Below are 22,059 nucleotides of genomic sequence, written 5' to 3' on the forward strand. Positions count from 1 at the left end.
TAAGGGATGTTGTACTAGTGTTCCAGAAGATCTAATGGAAGGGTTTCATGAGTTGGTAAGGGGTAGGAAATGGAAACAAAATAGAAGCTAGGAAGACCAGATGGTAATTATTAAGTGATAAGGAAAGACTTAGAAATCTGAGGCTTCCTGTGTTTATTGACAAATAGAGATAAAAAGGGAGAAGGCAATGGCAACCCACTCCAGTGCTCTTGCCTGGAAAATCCCATGGTCGGAGGAGCCTGGTAGGCTGCAGTCCATGGGGTCGCTAAGCGTTGGACACGACTGAGCGACTTCACTTTAATTTTTCACTTTCATGCACTGGAGAAGGAAATGGCAACCCGCTCCGGTGTTCTTGCCTGGAGAATCCCAGAGACGGGGGAGCCTGGTGGGCTGCCGTGTATGGGGTTGCACAGAGTTGGACACGACTGAAGCGACTTAGCAGCAGCAGAGATAAAAAGTATAATGAATTTAGTTCCAACAGCCTCAAAACAGATAATGGCAGTGAGGCTGTGTTTGGGGATAAATGTGGGTACCAACAGAAGTATGAAGGTCCTCTAGATGAGTGTTCTTACTCCAGAATGAGCTGGGCTTACTCTGGACTCCTGTGAAAGGAGAGGAATCATGCTCATGATCTTATGAAACAGACATGGCCATATGGTACTGGAATGTTATAGAAAATGTATCCACTACTTTTAAAAGATATCTGTTGGTTTCATATCTTAGTTTTTGAGAACATATACCTCCATATTTTTATATCCAGAGGTAAATATTTATACAATTTCAAAGTACGGGGATCTATCCCTTTAATTTTTTTTTTTCATTTTCCTATAGATTATCATTGCTCCTGAGAGTTTTTATAAAATACTATGGTTGCACTGAAAAAAATATCTCACATGTGTTTCCATAGGTAAACAATGGGAAGTTAAATCACTGAAGCAATTCAAAATGAGACTTAACCAAACTTTTCTGTAATCAAAATCTCCTAATATTTTTGTGTTTCAAATGGAAACTCATATAGTCTTAACTTCGTTGTCAAGAATCAAATATACTGGAGATGGCTGCTGTTTTTCAAATTTTTCTGTATATATTAAGCCTCACTAAAATTTCAGTAGATCTCATAGATTGGTCAAGTCACATATATAAGGTATGCATCACTTATTCTTATGTTCTGGCATTCAGGAAGTGATAGTTCAGGAGAAAGCCTAAAATCGTTGATTTCTAACAAACACTTGCTATTTGACTTTCTCATTTTGATTTTCAAACAACTTAGAATATGATCAAAGACACTTATCAGAGGAACTGGAAAGTCTATATTAATCACCTACAGATTATAGGAATATACTGTCTTTAAGAACCATCTTGTCATGTAAATCTAACATAGGAATAAGACAATAAAGAGGAAATCTAAACCTCAAAATGAAAATCTCACATTAATGACCCCACTCCCAAAAGCTTAGGGATATTAAACTAGCTCTGTTACAACACATAGGGGAGAATAAATGAAAGACAGTGAAAACAATTGATAAGCAATTTGACCTACATTTACCCATTTCCAGGAAAGCCTCAAAGTGAATTCCTAAAGAGCCTGAAGAAGTAGTTTTGACTACTCTCCTGAAGAAAAGCTGAAGGTGGAAAGAAGGAATCTCACAAACTTTAAATTAGTGGACTCTTTTCCTGTTTTATCCACATGGCTGGAAGGCAGAAGTGTAAACTAAAGTTAGTCTTGGGTACAGCGGTAGTCAGGCTTTGAGATGGCCCACAATGATTCTCACCTTCTGATATCCTTCCCTTTGTGTATTCCACTCTCACATCGAATGGGGCTGACCTGTATAACCACTAGGATATTATAGAAATGAAAGTATACATCTTCTGAGGCTACATTTCTGAAAAAGGCATGCCTTCTGTCTCACACTTTTGGATCATTCACTCAGGGGAGAAGACAGCTGTTGTGTCATAAGGACAGTCAAGGCTCTAAGTCCTATTGAGAAGTCCATGTGTTGAAGAACTGATGTTGCAGGAAGGGGGACTCCTTCAAGGGCCCGAGAATGGGCTCTTGTCTAACACTTGAAAATGAATTATCTGAAGAGACACACATGCTGACAAAGCAAGAGACTATTGGAAAGGGGTGCCTGGGTGGAGAGTAGCAGGGTAAGGGAACATAGAAGAACTTCTCTGCCACGTGGCTCACAGTCTTCAGTTTATAGTAATGGAGTTAGTTTCTGGACTGTCTCTGGCCAATCATTCTGACTCAGGGTCCTTCCTAATGGTGTATCTCTCAGCCAAGATGGATTCCAGTGAGAAGGATTCTGGGAGGTTGGTAGGACATCTGAACTAGCATCCCCTCTCTCCTTTTGACCTTTCCTGAATTCTTCCTGTTCGTGGTAGCTTGTTAGTTCCACATTCTTTACCAGGACCTCCTGTTGTAAGATAACTCATACACATGGTTACTGTGGTGCCTAGCCAGTGTAGGTGGTTTTGGTCAGTGATTCCCTTAACACTGAGTTCTCTTGCCATCAGATGTGTGAGTGAGTCATCTTGGAGGCAGATTCTCTAGCCCCAATAAAGCCTTCAGATATCTGCAGCTCAGCCAATATCTTGAACACAAACTCATGATAAACCCTACCTAAGACAGAACTACCTAACTAAGCCTCTTCTGAATTCCTAACCTATGGAATATATATAAGATAATAAATGTTAATTGTTGTTTTTGAGTCATAAATTAAGGAGGGAGGAAGTATAATTGGTTTTGGTTATACCACAATAGATAACTAATAAACAGTAACTATTAGGTTGGTACAAACATAATTGCAGTTTTTGCATTGTTGAAATTTGCCTTTTGATGTTAAAATACATTCTTAATAAATGTGGTTATGTTGTACATCATTTCAATGTGCATTTCTCACTTTATGCTTTTTTTGCTAATGACTTTGCATGCATGCTAAGTCGCTTCAGTCGTGTCCGACTCTTTGTGACCACATGGACTGCAGCTTACCAGGGTCCTCTGTCCATGGGGATTCTCCAAGCAAGAATACAGGAGTGGCTTGCCATGCCCTTCTCCAGGGAATCTTCTCAACCCAGGGAAATGACTTATTACTTGCTGTTTATTTTATATTAATTTTGGACTATGGGAATAATGTTATACAAAAAGCAAATTCAAGTGATTTTCATATTTGAGTTCAAAATGAGTCGTAAAGCAGCAGAGACAACTCACAACGTGAACGATACATTTGGCCCAGGAACTGCTAATGAATGTACAGTGCACTGGTGGTTCAGGAGTTTTGCAAAGGCGATGAGAGCCTTGAAGATGAGAAGCATAGTGGCCACCCTTCAGAAGTTGACAGCAACCAATTGAAAGGATCATTGAAGCTGATCCTCTTACAGCTACACAAGATGTCGAAGAAATCAACATCGACCATTCTATGGTCGTTGAGCATTTGAAGCAAATTGGAAAAGTGGAAAAGCTTGATAAGTGGGTGTCTCATGAGCTGATTGCAAATAAAAAAATCATTTTGTTGTGTTGTCTTCTCTTATTCTTCGAAACAACAAACCATTTCTCGATCGGATTGTGGCGTGTGACGAAAAGTGAATTTTATATGACAAACTGGCAACGACCAGCTCAGTGCACTTTCCAAAGCCAAACTTCCACCAAAATAAGTCATGGTCACTGGTGGTCTGCTGCCAGCCTGATCCATCTTTCTGAATCCGGCAAAACCATTACATCTGAGAAGTATGCTCAGAGCAAATCAATGAGATGCACTGAAAATTGCAACATCTGCAGCAGGCATTGGTCAACAGAAAAGACCCAATTCTTCACAACAATGCCTGACTACATGTCACACAACCAGCACTTCAAAAGTTGAACGAATTGGGCTATGAAGTTTTGCCTCATCTGCCATATTCCCCTGACTTCTTGCCAACTGTCTTCAAGCATCTTGACAGTTTTTTGCAGGGAATATGCTTCCACAACCAGTAGGATGTAGAAAATGTTTTCCAAGAGTTCGTCAAATCTCGAAGCATGGATTTTTATGCTACATGATTAAATCAACTTATTTCTTGTTGGCAAAAATGTGTTGATTGTAATGGTTCTTATTTTGATTAATAAAGATGTGTTTGAGCCTATTTATAATTATTTAAAATTCAGTCTGAAACCACAATTACTTTTGCACCACCCTAACAATAGGTAGCAGAACCAGAATTCAAGCCCAAATTTGATTCCAAAGGTTGATCTCCCAAAAGATCAAAAATTTGCCAATGAAATTTTTATCAGTTTTCCTTAGTTACCTATTAAAATACATTTTTAAATGAATTCCATTTGTATCCTATGTAAAGAGAGGAACATCAATTCCTTTGGTCAGTGAAATACTGTGTTTACTAATACTGGACACGTTAGGTCTTGGGTACAGTCAGTTCTAAGTCAATAGTAGCCATGTCTATTTTCCAGGTATTCATTAAAAGTATTTTTGAGGAAGTCTGATTCATGTTTCAGGAGGAGTCTTTCTGTTGACTCTTCATCAAATCTTCTACTTTATGAGATATTAATGTGTACCATTCCACTTAATTTGTTCTTTCTCCTGTCCTGTGAAACCATTTTAGTACACAATTTTAATTTCCTCAAAAGGAAAAATTACTGAGTTGTTTCTGAATTACCCTTAATTAGACTTGCAAACGATTTTAAGAACCACTTTGAAGTTTCTACCCAAAAGTTGTATCAAAATTTCATGTAAGTCATTTTTTTAAACTCAAATGTCATTTCAACACTGGGGAAATAATCTTTTACCTTGAAAGATATAAACATTTCAAACTAAAGAAAAATTTTTGTATTTCTGAGTCCAAGTGAAATGAATCATCTGGCAACTAAAGAACATCTCAACCGGACTATCCTATCTGAATGTTTTTGTGGAAAAATTGGTCTTTCTTGTCCAATAGACTGCTCATTTAATTTGAGGTAGAGCCCCTATAACTTCCTCTTTGAGAAATGTTCTGTTTCTCTCATTAAAAGCATCTCTTTTTTAGTAGATTTGAATTTTCAAAATATAAATTAGGAGGTAATTGTTTAATGAAAATATGAACCAAAGGATACATTTAGATGGTAGGACCTCTAGAGTTCTATTTACAAATGTTTGTTTATATACAGATTTAATAAAGTAAAATATAACTCACAGACACGTATTTATTCACATACTTTATATTGTGAAAACACTATCGCCTATTTTAAGCTTCTTGTAAGAAATTCTGATTTTTTCCCCACTATTTGATAGGTATTTCCTTTGTAATGTATTGCTTTTATCCTTGTTATTCCAGCTCTGAACTCAACAGATGTTCAGAATTTCAAGTCTTCTAGCTCATATTAGTGAAGACTTCATAATTTAACTTAAAGTTGTTCATGGAAACTACATGCTGAGAGAAAGATCAACTTCTATTGAAAAGAGAATGGATTAGAGTTAGAGATTAGACTTTGTATTGTGATAAAATACACATAATATACAATTTACCATAGTGACATGTAGTGTGCTCACAATGTTGCACAACCATCACCACTATCTAATTCCAGAACATTTGCATCAACCCAAAAGGAAATCCTTTTGTCACACCTCTTTTCTCCTTCCCCAGTCCCTCCAGTAACCACTAATCTGTTTTCATTCTCTATAGATTTGCCTATTCTGGATATTCCAGATAACTAGAATCCTACAATATGTGACTTTTTAGCTTAATGTTTTCAAGGATCATTCATGTTATAGTATTTCATTCCATTTTATAGCTGAATAATACTCCACGGTAGGGATTAGACTACACTTTGTTTATCCATTCATCAGTTGATGTGCATTTGGGTTTTTGATGCCTTTTGGCTATTGTGAATAATGCTGCCCTGAACAAAAAACGTTATGTACATAATTTTGTTTGGTTGTTTTTAATGCTCTTGAATACACACACACACACATATATATACTCAGGAGTTGAATTGCTGGGCCGTGTGGTAATTGAGATGAGACAAGTTTTGAGTGAAATCTTATTAAATCAATAAATAGTCCCATTTTTTGAGTAGTGGTCATATTGTTATTTCTCTTTTGTTATATTAGCAAGTTTTCTGGACTCCTACAGTTCTCTAGGAAATGTGGCATGGGAATTAATGCCAGGAGACTACAACATAGCATCACCAACCCACACCCAACATGAGAACTAACCATTTTTTATACAAAGTACCCAGTGATATAAAGGCAGTGGAAGGTTCCCAGCTCTAGCAGGTGTACTAGCATGCACCTTCAAGCAATGAAGGTACTGGCATGTAACCAAAGTGTTTCAATAATAACTTTGAAGGCAGATAAGGTGATGGCACCCCACTCTAGTACTCTTGCCTGGAAAATCCCATGGATGGAGGAGCCTGGTAGGCTGCAGTCCATGGGGTTGCTCAGAGTCGGACAGGACTGAACGACTTCACTTTCACTTTTCACCTTCATGCATTGGAGAAGGAAATGGCAACCCACTCCAGTGTACTTGCCTGGAGAATCCCAGGGATGGGGGAGCCTGGTGGGCTGCCATCTATGGGGTTGCACAGAGTCGAACACGACTGAAGCGACTTAGAAGAAGAAGAATCTTAGTCAAATTACAGATGGTTGCCTTGGTTCACTCACTAAACTTCTCTGGATCTTGGTTTCTCCATCTGTACAATGAAGATAATAAACACTGCTTCTCAAGATTGTTATAAGAGCAGAGTCTGGCACATAGTTGGCATTTAAATAAATTTTAGTTCTCATTCCCTCTTATTTTATTGGACTCTTCAAATTGTTCTTCAAGACAACAGTATTTTTCTTCTCATTTTTTCTTTCAGGTGAAAATTAAACTACCAAACACCAACCCTTCTGATATTAAAGTTGACATTCAGGAGACGATCCTTGACCTCCGTACTCCTAATAAGTGAGTAAAACTTGGAGCTAGAATAATGAATGTTATAATATTAATGAATCTTTTGTCAATATCCTTTATAAAAGTGTATGTAGTTATTTTGTATCACCCCCAAAGTCAGAAGAAAAGTGAAAAAGTCAGTTAATCATTCAGATGTTTGATCTGGTTAATATAAACATAAATATATTTGTAAATACCTAGATTTTTTACCACTTTACATGCATAGATTTGGAGTAGGTTGATACCACCAAAACATAGTCCCTGACATTCAGATACAGTTTGCTTATCTATGACGAAAAACAGCTGGAGGTGAAAATCTTTTAAGTTGTAAGTCTTGCGTGTGATATTTTTTTGTACAGTGATGGCATGAAAGAAGCAATCTTTAAGCGTTTTGGATATTGTGGGGCTCTAAGGTTGTTTGCGGAGAAGGCAATGGCACCCCACTCCAGCACTCTTGCCTGGAAAATCCCATGGATGGAGGAGCCTGGTAGGCTGCAGTGCATGGGGTCGCTAAGAGTCAGACACGACTGAGCGACTTCGCTTTCCCTTTTCTTTTTTTTTTTTTTTTATCTCTAATTTTATTTTATTTTTAAACTTTACATAATTGTATTAGTTTTGCCAAATATCAAAATGAATCCGCCACAGGTATACATGTGTTCCCCATCCCGAACCCTCCTCCCTCCTCCCTCCCCATACCATCCCTCTGGGCCGTCCCAGTGCACCAGCCCCAAGCATCCAGCATCATGCATCGAACCTGGACTGGCAACTCATTTCCTACATGATATTTTACATGTTTCATTGCCATTCTCCCAAATCTTCCCACCCTCTCCCTCTCCCACAGAGTCCATAAGACTGTTCTATACATCAGTGTCTCTTTTGCTGTCTCGTACACTGGGTTATTGTTACCATCTTTCTAAATTCCATATATATACATTAGTATACTGTATTTATGTTTTTCCTTCTGGCTTACTTCACTCTGTATAATAGGCTCCAGTTTCATCCACCTCATTAGAACTGATTCAAATGTATTCTTTTTAATGGCTGAGTAATACTCCATTGTGTATATGTACCACAGCTTTCTTATCCATTCACCTGCTGATGGACATCTAGGTTGCTTCCATGTCTTGGCTATTATAAACAGTGCTGCGATGAACATTGGGGTACACGTGTCTCTTTCCTTCTGGTTTCCTCAGTGTGTATGCCCAGCAGGGGGTTGCTGGATCATAAGGCAGTTCTATTTCCAGTTTTTAAGGAATCTCCACACTGTTCTCCATAGTGGCTGTACTAGTTTGCATTCCCACCAACAGTGTAAAAGGGTTCCCTTTTCTCCACACCCTCTCCAGCATTTATTATTTGTAGACTTTTGGATCGCAGCCATTCTGACTGGTGTGGAATGGTACCTCATAGTGGTTTTGATTTGCATTTCTCTGATAATGAGTGATGTTGAGCATCTTTTCATGTGTTTGTTAGCCATCTGTATGTCTTTTTTGGAGAAATGTCTATTTAGTTCTTTGGCCCATTTTTTGATTGGGTCGGAGGAGCCAAGATGGCGGAGGAGTAGGACGGGGAGAACACTTTCTCCCCCACAAATTCATCAAAAGAGCATTTAAACGTCGAGTAAATTCCACAAAACAACTTCGCTTTCCCTTTTCATTTTCCTGCATTGGAGAAGGAAATGGCAACCCACTCCAGTGTTCTTGCCTGGAGAATCCCAGGGACGAGGGAGCCTGGTGGCTCCCGTCTATGGGGTCACACAGAGTCGGACACGACTGAAGTGACTTAGCATAGCATAGCATAAGGTTGTTTGATTATATTCATCTAAAAATCAATGAAAAGACTTATCAATTACCTAAAACAAAAATCTAACAGCTAATTTATCACTGGATCCTCAAGTTGCATGAATACATTTTAAATTAATGCAGATGATAATGGAATAATTCAATTAAACATTTGATATGTTCAAAAATAGTCTTGTTATTATACAAGTTCAAATGCTGTTCCCCAAACACAATATATAAGGTAAAATTCTGATAAAATGTTTATCCTGAAACCTGGATAAATCAACCCTGTCTCTCAAAACTAACTATATAAGGAAGGAATCAATAGAACCTGGCATGTGCTAGATAAAATATCTGAATATCTCATTGCTTTGTTCACTTTTCAGCTGGATGTGTAGCAGTTAGCACACTTGGTTGACTGCAGTGGACCTTTGTTAACTCATAGACATTTCAAAATGGGTGTGGGGAGCAGTCAGATGCTAGCATATTATCTTCCTTCCATTATCAGTACCTATAGTTCTTCTCTGTTGATCATAGGGCTTTGAGAAAATAACAAAATCTGATCTCTGCTACAAAAGACTTCTATGTGTAAACACACCAATGTACATGAGTAGCTTAACTTTGATTTCTACCATAGAGGAATTTAACCACAAATGACCTACAGAGGAATACATATCAAATATTTTCTCCTTAATATAATTTTAAAAATGTATTCACTCAAAAATTGTCTCATGTTATGAAAATCACATTCCTTATTTTCACCATTGACATCAAGGAGTATAGTAATTTTTTCATTACATGCTATACACACATTTACTCTTTCCACACAACCTTTGCAAGGGAAGTTGGTTAAATGAGCAGTCAATCTTCCATGATATTTGTGCACTTGTTAAAAGCACAGACATCTACACACCATGGAGTTAATTTCCATTCCCGTAGCGGTTCTCACTGTCTCCATCAATCTTTAGGCAGCTGCTCTGGCTATGCTGTCATTCCAGATACCTTTCAAAGCCCACTAAATGAAAGACTCACACAGAGATATTTTTCCAAATAGAATGTGGGCTGCAGTAGGTCATTTGGATCATACAGTACTAATATATTAAATGCTCAGCACATAAAAGTACTGTCTGTTAAGAAAAAGGTCATTAATTAAGGGAGAAGAAAGAATTAAAATTTTTATTACTTTTCCTAAAAACTCAAACATTCTTTGGAGCCCTGATATTATCTGAACTAGTATTATTGGAAATGTGTCTTGCTTTGAGTTTGCCGATATTCACATCTACTTTCTTTAGTTTCTAACTTTGACACCCTGTAACACTATGCTTACTGGTTTCAAGAAGCATAACAGTGGACATTCTGTTCATGTACCTATAAGGGAAAATGAGTGGAATTATTTTAACTAAATTGACTAGATATCAATCTATTGATAGTCAATTGCATTAAAATTATGAATAAAACCCAGATTTTTAGCATTATAGAATGAAAAGAAATGTTTGCTGAATCCTTCATTTTAAAAAAACTGGTTGTTTTGGCATATAGATTCCCAACAGGGTAGGTAGAAAGGAAGAAAGATAGGTGAAATTGTATAATGTCTCAAAATCTCCGGACTTTATCTTCATATGGGGTTTCATTATTTTTTAAGATGGATTCTAAGAATATCTTCAATGAATTCCTTGAATGTGATAATAAAAACACATTCTAAAGATAAACATGAGTTAATTTCTGGTTGTTTGTTACTTTAGATTATCTCACTTTTGCTGTGCTCCTTTGATTTAGATTGAATTGACTGATATTCAAAGACATAAACACCTAAAAAAAAGTTTTCTAAATGCAATAGTGAATTGCAGCTCAGTAGCTGTTTCTGCTTTCTTTGAAAATAGTTATATCTCCAACAGGAAACCTTAAAAAGGCCATATCTTTTTTAAGCCCAGATATGTAAATCAAATAATTCATAAACTACATAAAATAAAAAGTACATTATGTGAATATGCACAGAACAAGGTTGTTGTATATTTAAATCTCTTGGCAAGAAACATCAACTTGAATTCTCTAATATAAATGTAAGCATATAAGTCTCTAAACTAGAATTCACTGTATAGATATTTTTTTGTTTTTACTTTCATATATTATTATTTGCATTTAAATAATTTCTAAAGAAAAGCAACACTGGAGAGACTGTTTTTTTACTTTTTATTTTATATTGGAGTATAGCCAATTAACAATGTTGTGATAGTTTTAGGTGGACAGCAAAAGGACTCAGCCAATATGCATGTATCCATCCTCCTCCAAACTTCTCTCCCATCCAGGCTACCACATAACATTGAGCAGAGTTCCCTGTGCTACATAGTAGGACCTTGTTGGTTATCCATTTAACACTGGATAAACATTTGATCAGTGACTAAACTTTAGCTTTTTAAAAAGCAAATATTTTTCAATGTAAAGGCAGAGAGATTGGGTTTAAATGTTCATTCATATTTTATTATAGTACTGATCTATACTAGTTATTCAAATATCATTTTGTAGTGACCTATTTGCTTTTAATTCATTTATTCATTCACTCAACAAATAATACTTTCCTTCTTTTAAAAGCCTAAATAAGTTATACAGTTTCTACTCAAAATTTTTGTATGTGAAGCTATACTACTAAGGACTAGACAAAAATGCAGGGATGGATGGATCATTCCAATGGCCACTAACTGTCTTTTTTTTTTAATTTATTTCTGTCTGGACAGAGAAGTGCACATTATCATTGGAACTTCTTCAGCTGATTTATAGTTGTCTTTTGGTGCAATGAAACTGTCACCACTGAGCTTTGCTTTCTTTTAAAAGTGAATATATTATCATTTGTAGAATAAGGGATGAAGCAAATCTAACTCTAGTACAACCTATATTGTAAACAACTTTAAAAAGATGGACTCTCAGGAACTCCCTGGAGGTCCAGTGGTTAGAACTTGGCACTTTTACTGCCAAGGGCATGGTTTAATCCCTGGTCGGGGAACTAAGATCCTGCAAGCTTCATGGCACAGTCAAAAAAAAAAAAAAAAAGATGGACTCTACATGGTTTTTGCACCCACTTTTTTTTTTTTTAAGATTCCAAATATTACAGGGTATATTAAAATACATTGCGATTTCATTACTTCAAGTGGAGAGAATTGTTTCTCCTACCCTAAATATCTGGAATGGAACAAAAGTAACAGAAAACTTCTCCTTTAGGTTCCAGAGCTGTGTGATAAATACTTTTAATGAGCCCAGTTTCCTGAATTTAGGTCTTTGCAAATGAATAATGAGGAGACTGATTTTCGAGGCTTTTGTTTTCAAATACTAGTTTTTTGTACAAGTATTCAATAAGTACCCCCTAAAAATTACCCAAATTACCATATTCCTTTACCAGTTTGGGTCTTATACCTCCTAAAAGAGCTTTTCTGTCCACTTTTTATAGAGATCCTCAAGCCTTCTCTGTTGAGAATGTGAGGTAACAAGTGCTTCATGTATTTAATTTTCTTCAGATACCAGCATGTGCTGACCCCATGCATAATTCCGATTCATACCACTATGACATATTTATGGATGTCTCATCCCAGCCATGCATCTGAAGCATACAGCTATCCAGCAACTGAGCCATAAACTACAAACTACACTCAGCAGTCTCTCACAGGAAATTTCTGTCAATGTAAAGTAGAAAGAACCAGAGGCAAGCAAAAGAAAGCACTTTCATTGATTGGGTATTGAAATCACTGCAGGCCTGAATTTCAATAACTACACCTGGAGTAGAGACTCAGTTTACAGTAATGTTAGCAGAATTATTGTAGAACTATTCGAATTTCAGATTTCTGTCAGGCAGTCACATTTCTTCTACACATAAGGATGACTGGCAAGAGATCTGTCCAAACAACTTAAAGTTGCAGTGGTTCTATTTCTATGCCAATAAACATAGCCTGAGACTATGTTTATATAATGCAAAATGAGGTCAATTTAGAAAAAATAAGCTTGCTTGCTTGCTAAGGCACTTCAGTCTTGTCTGTCTCTTTGTGACCCTATGGACTGTAGCCCGCCAGGCTCCTCTATCCATGGGATTCTCCAGGCAAAAATACTGGAGTAGGTTGCCATGCCCTCCTCCAGGGGATCTTCCCAACCCAGGGATCAAATCCGAGTCTTTTAAGTCTCCTGCATTGAGGGGTGGTCCAAACCGCTGCTTGGAGTTTTAGGGCCAAGAAAAAAAAAGGTATAGTATTTGTGTTAATTAGGCATATTTTTGATCCAGTATTCATACTGTCTAGTTTTTTGGTTCCTAACATTGCGATGATATATATTGCTTCCCATTGCCTTTATTAAAAGTGGTATCTTCTTGATGTCACTGGTTCTAGGTTTTTATTTTGTTTTTCAGGAAGCTGCTGCTAACCCTTCCCCATCCTGTGGACTGCAGCAGTGCCAACGCCTTCTATATACTTGATGTTGAGACTCTCGAAGTCACCATGACTATGAAACGAGAGTTGGATTTCATTAATTTCTTATGAAACAGTGTGGACAAGGATGAAAAGTGGCAAATAACACTGATTAAAAAATAAAAACCTTTGACAAAATTAGCTAATGTTTTCTGTCTTCTCTTTATTATTCTGACATATTGAAAAATGGGCTTCTGTTCAATTCTAGTGCTATTCTGATCATTTACAGTCATTTCTATTAATCTAGTAGGAAATAGTGTTTTCTCATACTAATAAGCTATCCCATTTTTATAGTGATAGCTGGATGGAATTTACAGGTTAACCAGTTAGATTGCTACATGCCAATTAAATAACTGAAATATGACCAAGAAATGGTTGGTTCACTTACTTCAATAGTCTAAAGGCCTTAAGCCATTTGATTATACCATGATACAATTAGTAACATAGGAATTGGTCATTATGATCACCAGAAAAGTTTAATTGATTTCCTTTTTCATTTAATCAAAGGATTTCTAGTGTTCTCTGTTTAGGCTCTCACTATTGTTCAGGAGCATACAAATAACAGAAGATTATAAATATACAAGGCTTCCCTTGTAGCTCAGTCGGTAAAGAATCTGCCTGCAGTGCAGGAGACCAGGGTTGGATCACTGGGTTGGAAGATCCCCTGGAGAAGGAAATGGCAACCCACTCCAATATCCTCGCCTGGAAAATCTCATGGACAGAGGAGCCTGTTGAGCTGCAGTCCATGGGGTCACAAAGAGTCAGGCACGACTGAGCAACTAACACACACAACTAACACATAAATAGTTTGATGCACCATACTAACAACCTGTTATACTTGAATAAGAAATACTCTTGAACACACAGTGTTATTCGGCTTCCTCAGTCTTGTTCTCAGTGTTTGGATCTATTTAGGTTAAAATATTTTCCTTTTGTGCACTAATAATTATTAACAATGCCTCTTTGGGTACTGTGTTTATATTTAGTCGTTGAATTCCTTGACACTTGAATACAAAGAAAAATGTGTGCATTTACAAATGCTATTCTCTCATTTCCTATATTTATTCATAATTGGACATACTTATTTTGTGAATTATGTCAATGTGCCCTACCTCTTCTGTGCTATATAGCATAAGTTTATTTTAGAATTATTTATTAATAAATCATATTTTAAAACTTGTGTGGCTTAGTCTTACACATCATTGCAGAAATCTGGAGTTACCTGGGGTAAGTTTTGAAAAGAGATCATGGAAAGATGTGAGCTATTATGATGTGATGTGAGCTAAATACTCAAGCAGATATTTTCTTTTTTTTTTTTTTAATTTTTTTTGATTTTTTTAAATTTTATTTTATTTTTAAACTTTACAATATTGTATTAGTTTTGCCAAATATCGAAATGAATCCGCCACAGGTATACCCCGTTCCCCATCCTGAACCCTCCTCCCTCCTCCCTCCCCCTACCTCCCTCTGGGTCATCCCAGTGCACCAGCCCCAAGCATCCAGTACCGTGCATCGAACCTGGACTGGCGACTCGTTTCATACATGATATTATACAGGTTTCAATACCATTCTCCCAAATCTCCCCACCCTCTCCCTCTCCCACAGAGTCCATAAGACTGATCTATACATCAGTGTCTCTTTTGCTGTCTCGTACACAGGGTTATTGTTACCATCTTTCTAAATTCCATATATATGCATTAGTATACTGTATTGGTGTTTTTCTTTCTGGCTTACTTCACTCTGTATAATAGGTTCCAGTTTCATCCAGATATTTTCTAAGCTTAATTATACAGACAACTATTAAGCATCTAGTTTGTGACTAGATCAAGTAAAAGGAAAAGACTGAGAATTTGGGAAAAGTGGTTGTGTTAAAACACTAAATTCTTGCAGAGAATTTGACTTTGAAATTACCACCATGACTTTCTTCTCTGGAGGCAGGAGTTGAGGGTGGTATTAACTGAAAGGAAATTAGTGTCTGTGAATTTAAGTCCATGATGTTACAGAATGAAGAGTGTCCTACTTTGCTTTCATAAGATCTTTTTAAAAAGCTGCATTTTAAGAATTTAAGATTGCACCCTAAACTTTAAACTCTGGAATAAGCCTAAACAGTAACCAATATTTTTCTTCTCTAGAGAGCAACACTGAGTCAGTGGAAATTGTATCTTTTTTTCCCCCTGTGTACTGGCCCTAATTACAAAGACCATTATTATTCAAACTGACAATGTGTACAAGTTGTCCCTGGAAGAGAAGATAGAGCATATCCAGGTCAACTTGAATCAGGATTTGGTTATGTGATACTGTATCAGTTTTATAATGAAACAGAGCTTCAAGACAATGAAACGTGATCCAGTAATTTATACCCATCCAGAAATCATCCTACTTCACTGTCTTTGGCTTCAGAAGTAACAACTTCATTATCACTGTTGTTTGTTTTTAAACTAATTCACAGGACTTTTCTCCTTTAAATAGAAATCCTCCACTAAAGCAAGTGTAGATAAAGAGAATATAAAAGGAAATTTATCTTCTCAGAATTTTTCATGGCCTCTCAGCCATGACCCAGAGAACTGGAAGTTAAAACCAGGATTGTGGCATATTATTAACCTTCTCCTTCATGAACTTTACCTCCCTTGTTGGTTTTATAATCTCTGGTTGAGTTTGTACAGATTCATTCATTCATGCACTCATTAATTAATTCTTTCAACAGATATTTACTTAGCATTTATCACATGCTGGGCACTATGTTAGATGCTAGGCATATAGCAATGAGCAAACTAGATATGGTCATTGTCCTCATGGAGCAAGTAGTTTAGCAAAGGAGACCCAACAATAACCAAGTAAACACATAAACACATATTTTCAAATTTATTATTAGTATGAAGGAAAAGAAAGGGTGCTTTTGAGAATATCAGAAAAACCAAACCTAGTCTGGGAAAAGAGAGAAGAAAAGGCTTCCCAAAAGATTTGATACTCAACTGAAACATGGAGAACACCTAGGATTTAACCATGCAAAGAGAGTGTTGAGGGAAGGAAGGTAATAGGGCTTCTAGATGCTAGGAGTAGCAAATGTGAAGACCCAGAATGGAAACAACCTGGAGCACAGAGTTCAAGGAAATGAAAGTCAGTGTAGCTGGAGTAGAATGAACCTGGCAATGACTGGTGGTAACGTTGGAAATGCAGGCTGCAGCAATGTCATGTAAACTTTACAGGCTAAGGTTAGGAATTTGAATTTATTCTAAGTGTTTTGGAGAAGAGGATGTATTGGGAGGCAAGAATGGAAATGGGGAGACCACTTAGGAGACTATAGCCCAGGCAAGTTATTCTACACTTCATCCTAAGTAAAATTCATTGTTAATTTTTTTCTAATTAGAAAAAAAACTGCATGCTTACACAGTCCAAGCAGGAAACTTTAACAATACAGAAAAGCTCTTCAAAAATAAAGCAAAAATTTCCTACCATGGGTCGGGACCAGGGTCCAGTGCAAAGAGCCCTTCGTCCTGGGACAGGGGGAGCGGCCAGAAAGTTTTATTTTTCTTTTAGAAAAAGAAATAAAGGAAAAATAAAGCAAAAATTAAAATCACCTGTAAGCAAACAAACCATAAATAACCACTCTTAACCATTTTTAATGCTTCTTTCTAACCCTTTTTTCTAATGCATAATATAGATATTATTTTTCTGCAAATAGGAAGATAACACACAAACTGGTTTTATAACCTACATTCTTTTAATTTCCAACTGCATTCTTTTTTATCATCTGTTTCTGGAAATTCCAGTTGTGTTGCATTGTGATAAAAGAGTGTGATAAATGATCCGTGTGTATTTTTAAAGAATGAATATTAAATAATGAATATTCAATAATTATTGGGTACAGAATTCTATACACATATATAAATTCAAGGTTTTTTTAATATTTTAATTTTATTGAAGTATAGTTTATTTATAATGTTGTGTTTCAACTTAAATATTTTAAAGCAGTGTTGTTCCAATCTTATATATTCTTGTTAATTTTTGGCCTGCTTTCTGTAGCAACATGAAGAGGTGTATTAAAATTTACCAATGATGATGGATTTGGTCAAATCTCCTTGTTTGCTTTATATATCTTAAGACAATATATTTAGGTGCAGACAGACTTAAAATTGTTCTATCTTCCTGGTGGATTATTCCTTTCATCAATATTCTGTGACACACTCTATCTCTAATAATATTTTTTGCTTTAAATATTTTGTGATTAACAATAACATAGCTACATCAACTTTTTAGTACCTGCCTGGCGTATCTTTTCCCATCACTTTCCATGCCTGTATGTTTTAGGCATGACGTTTATGAACAGAATTTAGATACATTCTGGATTTGGGGATGGGGGTTGAGGCTGTGCTGTGTAGCATGCAGGATCTTATTCCCCAGCCAGGGATCAAACCTGGGCCCTTTGCATTGGCAGCACAGAATCTTAACCACTGGACAACAAGGGAAGTCCCAAATTTTGGATTTTTACAATTTTTAATATTATTTAATCCTCCACATTTTAGCATTTCTCTTATATTTTATACGATTTTCTTCTTTTTTAATAATTTCATGTATTTATTTTTGGCTGTGCTGGATCTTCTTTGCGGTGCAGGCTTTTCTCTAGTGGTGATGGGAGCGGGGGTGCTACTCTCTAGTTGTGGTATGCGGGCTTCTCACTGCAGTGGTTTCTCTTGTTGAGGAGCACAGGCTTTTTAGGGCACACAGGCTTCAGTAGTTGTGGCTCCTGGGCTCTAGAGCACAGGCTCAATAGCTGTGTCGTATGGGCTTAGTTGCTCCATGGCATGTGGGATCTTCCCAGATCAGAGATTGAACCTGTGTCTCCTGCATTGGCAGGCAGTTTCTTTACCACTGAGCCACCAGGGAAGCCCTTGGATTTTTAAATGCAACAAAGATTCTGTCTTTAAAGTCAATGTTTTAGTCCAGTTACATTTATTTTGATTAATGAAACACTTGATTTATTAACGATTTATTTCTGTCACCTTATCATGGGATTTCTGTCTTATTCTGCTTTTTTCTATGCCTTTTTTCTCCTTTCTTGCCTTTTTTCTATTAGTTTTCAAAATCTTTTTTTCCTTCTACTGATTTGAAAGTTATATATACATTTTTTAAAACTTCAAATGTCTACAGTTTCTTGATAGTTCTACCCACCTTTAACAAAATTTAAGGACATAGAAAGTTTTAACTAAAGTGTACCTCTCCAATTTTGTTTTCATACCCCAAATTATCCATCATCCTCATTATTGGTTTTTTTTTTTTTTTTTTTTTTACAGCCAATGCTTATTTAGATCTACCCACATGTCTATCAATGCTTTGCTCACCATTCCTTTTTCCACATCAGTGCTTCCTTTCTGAATTGCATACTTTAAGTATTTCTTTCAGCAACAGCTTATGAGTTCTTGATTCTCTCAGTTAATTTCTAGAAATGTTTTTATTGCCCTCACTCTTGGACAATAATTTAGCTGGGCTTAGAAATCTAGGTTGACAGTTATTTTCCTTCAGAATTTTGAAGATACTGTTTACCTGTGTTCTGGCTTAAATTTTGTAATTTAAAAGTCTGCTGTCAATCTCATTGTTCCTTTGAAGGTAATCTATCTTTCCTGTCTGGTAGTTTTAAGATTTTTCTCTTTCTTTTGGGTGTTTTGCAGTTTGATTATAATATGTCTGAATATATATTTAATTGTATTTATTTTGTTCAACACTTGTTTTTAAATCTTTCATCAGTCCTGGAAAATCCCCAGCCATTATGTACTCGAATATTTCCTTTCTTCCATTCTGTTTTCCTTCTGGAACTCTTCTTAGGCTGGACCTTTCATTCTATACTCAGTCATATTTTCCATCTCTATTTTTCCTTAATATTGGGTAATGTTCTCAAATCTATTATCCCCCAGCTCAGTGATTCTCAGGATTCTAATCTTGCTGGTGATTGTGTCCACTGACCCCCCACTCATGGTAGATCATTTATTCTTGTGGGTTTTGCAATATCTTCCTTAATTGGGCTTTAAAATATTTCTTAGTCTGTGTTGAGGGAGCAGCCCTTCAAGGTGGTTTTACCTTTGCTTTTTCCAAGAGCCTTGGTACAGTTTTCCTGGTCATGCAGGTAGTATAAATTAAAACCCAAAGCTCACATGAGTTTCAGGCCTGTGCTTTAAATTCTCAGAAGAAATTTTTTCTTCCATCTTTGACTTACCAGCTGATAAACTTACTGGTTTGCCTATGCCAAAGATGCAGATTTTGTTTCTACTCCAACCTTTTATAGAAAGCGTAGCCCTTCCAGGGGATCTTTAGGATGGGTCCAAGATCTTGGGTCCAAGACCTCATCTCCTATCCCTGTGGTTCTTTTCTTTTTTCTTTTTTTTAGGCTGTGCTGGGTCTGTGCATGGGCTTTCTCTAATTGCAATGATCAGGAGCTACTCTTAGTTCTCTTAGTTGCAGTACAAGGTCTTCTTATCGTGGTGGCTTCTCTTGTTGCTGAGCATGGGCTCTAGACACGTGGGCTTTAGTAGTTGTGGCTCATGGGCTGAGTTGCCCCGTGGTATGTTGGATCTTCTCAGACCATGCATTGAAGCCACACCCCCTGCACTGGCAAGTGGACTCTTAACCACTGGACCACCAGGGAAGTCCCTTGTGGTTCTTAAAAGCTGAAGCTTCCTTCCCAGGGTAACCTCAGCTCTCACTCACAAGATTATAACTCTGATTTTCCGTTTCCTCTTCATTTCTGGCACCTAAGAGTTTTCCTTTATTTCTTGTGAAGTTAGTTATTCAATTAAAAAAAAGTTTTTGTATTTTATCTTGCACTCACAGAGGTTATTTTGGGGGGCTCCAAAATTGCTACAGATGGTGACTGCAGCCATGAAAACTTGCTCCTTGGAAGAAAAGCTATAACAGACATAGACAGCATATTAAAATGAAGAGACATCACTTTGTCAACAAAGGTCTGTCTAGTCAAAGCTATGGTTTCTCCAGTAGTCATGTATGGATGTGAGAGTTGGACTATAATAAAGCTGAGTGCCGAAGAATTGATGCTTTTGAACTGTGGTATTGGAGAAGACTCTTGAGAGTCCCTTGGACTGCAAGGAGATCCAACCCATCCATCCTAAAGGAAATCAGTCTTGAATGTTCATTGGAAGGACTGATGCTGAAGCTGAAACTCCAATACTTTGTCCAACTGATGCGAAGAACTGACTCATTGGAAAAGACCCTGATGCTGGGAAATATTGAAGGTGGGAGGAGAAGGGGACAACAGAGGATAAGATGGTTGGATGGCATCACCGACTCGATGGACGTCAGTTTGAGCAAGCTTTGGGAGTTGGTGATGGACAGGGACGTCTGGCGTGCTGCAGTCCATGGGGTCCCAAAGAGCCGGACGTGACTGAACAACTGAACTGAACTGAACACACAGGTTTGTATCAAAAGGATTTTCAGTTAATTTAATCAGTCATGTTGCCAGAAATGGCCAATCAGCTTTCTTAATTTAGCAAAATATTTTTAATATCTTCCCATGTTAATATTCTTCAACACAATTGTTGTAGATTGAATTTCCCAGAAATCAAACTCCAATTCAGCAACAGTATATTAGCAAGCGCTCTTGGGATCAAACCTGTGGGAGGAAGGAAAGGAAAACAGATTGGACAAAGAGAGAAGCTGGGCTGCAATGCAGTCACAAGGCCTTAGCACACCACTTAGGGAGCTCTGAATCTGGAATAATCTCCTAGAATTGTCCCCAGTTGGAGAAAGAAGACTGAACCTTTATATTCCATCATTGACTGGTCATTGAATGCAAGCTGCTCCTTGGAAGAGAGTGTAACCTTGAGGTAGGTCACTCTATTCGGCTGAGTTCCCAGAAAAAGCTGACAGCTGAGGACAGTATGCCAGCAGCTCTGCTAGCTGCTGGAGGAATAAGGCCTTCTGTCTTACAGCAGGATCTGTGTGCACATAATAGTGTCCATGACAATGATTTTAAATGGTTTCAGAGCATCCCATCACATGTATTTAACACAATTTACTGATTCTACATAACCAATAATAATGGACTCAGTCGTGTTTGATTCTTTGTGACCCCACGGACTATAGCCTACCAGGCTCCTCTGTCCATGGGATTATCCAAGCAATAGTACTGGAGTGGATTGCCATTTCCTTCTTTAGGAGATCTTCCCAATCCAGGGATCGAACCTGGGTTTCCCGCATTGTAGACAGATGCTTTACTGTCTGAGCCACCAGGGAAGTCAATAATGGACTAGCTATTGCTAATTTTTCTATATCAATAATACTGATAAGAACATTATTGTACTTTCTCTTTGTCCACTTGTTTCCTTAAGTTAAATTCATAGAAGTGAAATCATTAGATACACACATTTAAAAATATTTTTATTCTTTAGCCAATTTGCCTATCAAAATGCTTATACTAGTGTGTATTTCCCCCCAAAAAATGTATGAGTACCCATTTCCCTACATTCTAAGAAATCCTGAAAAATCATCATGCCTTTTCATCAATTCCAGTTTAATAAGAAAAAATAGCATCATGTCATTTTCACAAATGACCTTCTTTGACATTGTTTTGTGTTTTTTTCCACCTATTGCTAGTGATGCCTGTGGCACTCACTTGGGCCTGTACTACCTGTGAGGAGGCCCCATAGACAGTTCCCCATGCATGTGTTGACATTTCAGTCATTTCTGATTGTTTGCGACCCCATGGACTGTAGCCCGCCAGGCTCCTCTGTCCATGGGATTCTCCAGGCAAGAATACTGGAGTGGGTTGCCATGCCCTCTTCCAGGGGATCTTCCTGACCCAGAGATAGAACCTGTGTCTCCTGCATCTCCTGTATTGCAGGCCGATTCTTTACCCCTGAGCCACCAGGAAAGCCCCAGAGAATTCCCCAACCGGAGCCAAAGTTGTGGCAAGACTGACCCTTGTGGTTATA

At 37.3% G+C, this 22,059-nt stretch overlaps 1 protein-coding gene across 2 annotated transcripts in view; it reads left to right on the forward strand.

Annotated features, from left to right (window-relative positions):
- Positions 1-14,222, forward strand: part of DNAAF6 (dynein axonemal assembly factor 6) — a 49,946-nt gene extending 35,724 nt beyond the window's left edge. Inside the window, exons 6-7 of one of the 2 annotated variants that reach the window (XM_070365866.1) lie at positions 6,827-6,912; positions 13,063-14,222. In XM_070365866.1, coding sequence (XP_070221967.1) covers positions 6,827-6,912; positions 13,063-13,192 — 216 coding nt within the window. In that variant the 3' untranslated portion in view covers positions 13,193-14,222. The remainder of the gene's footprint in view (positions 1-6,826; positions 6,913-13,062) is intronic. The other variant, XM_070365867.1, reaches the window with a different exon arrangement.
- Positions 14,223-22,059: the final 7,837 nt, after the last annotated feature.

Source organism: Bos mutus, chromosome X (assembly GCF_027580195.1).
Source record: "Bos mutus isolate GX-2022 chromosome X, NWIPB_WYAK_1.1, whole genome shotgun sequence".
In the NCBI taxonomy this organism is placed as follows: domain Eukaryota; kingdom Metazoa; phylum Chordata; class Mammalia; order Artiodactyla; family Bovidae; genus Bos; species Bos mutus.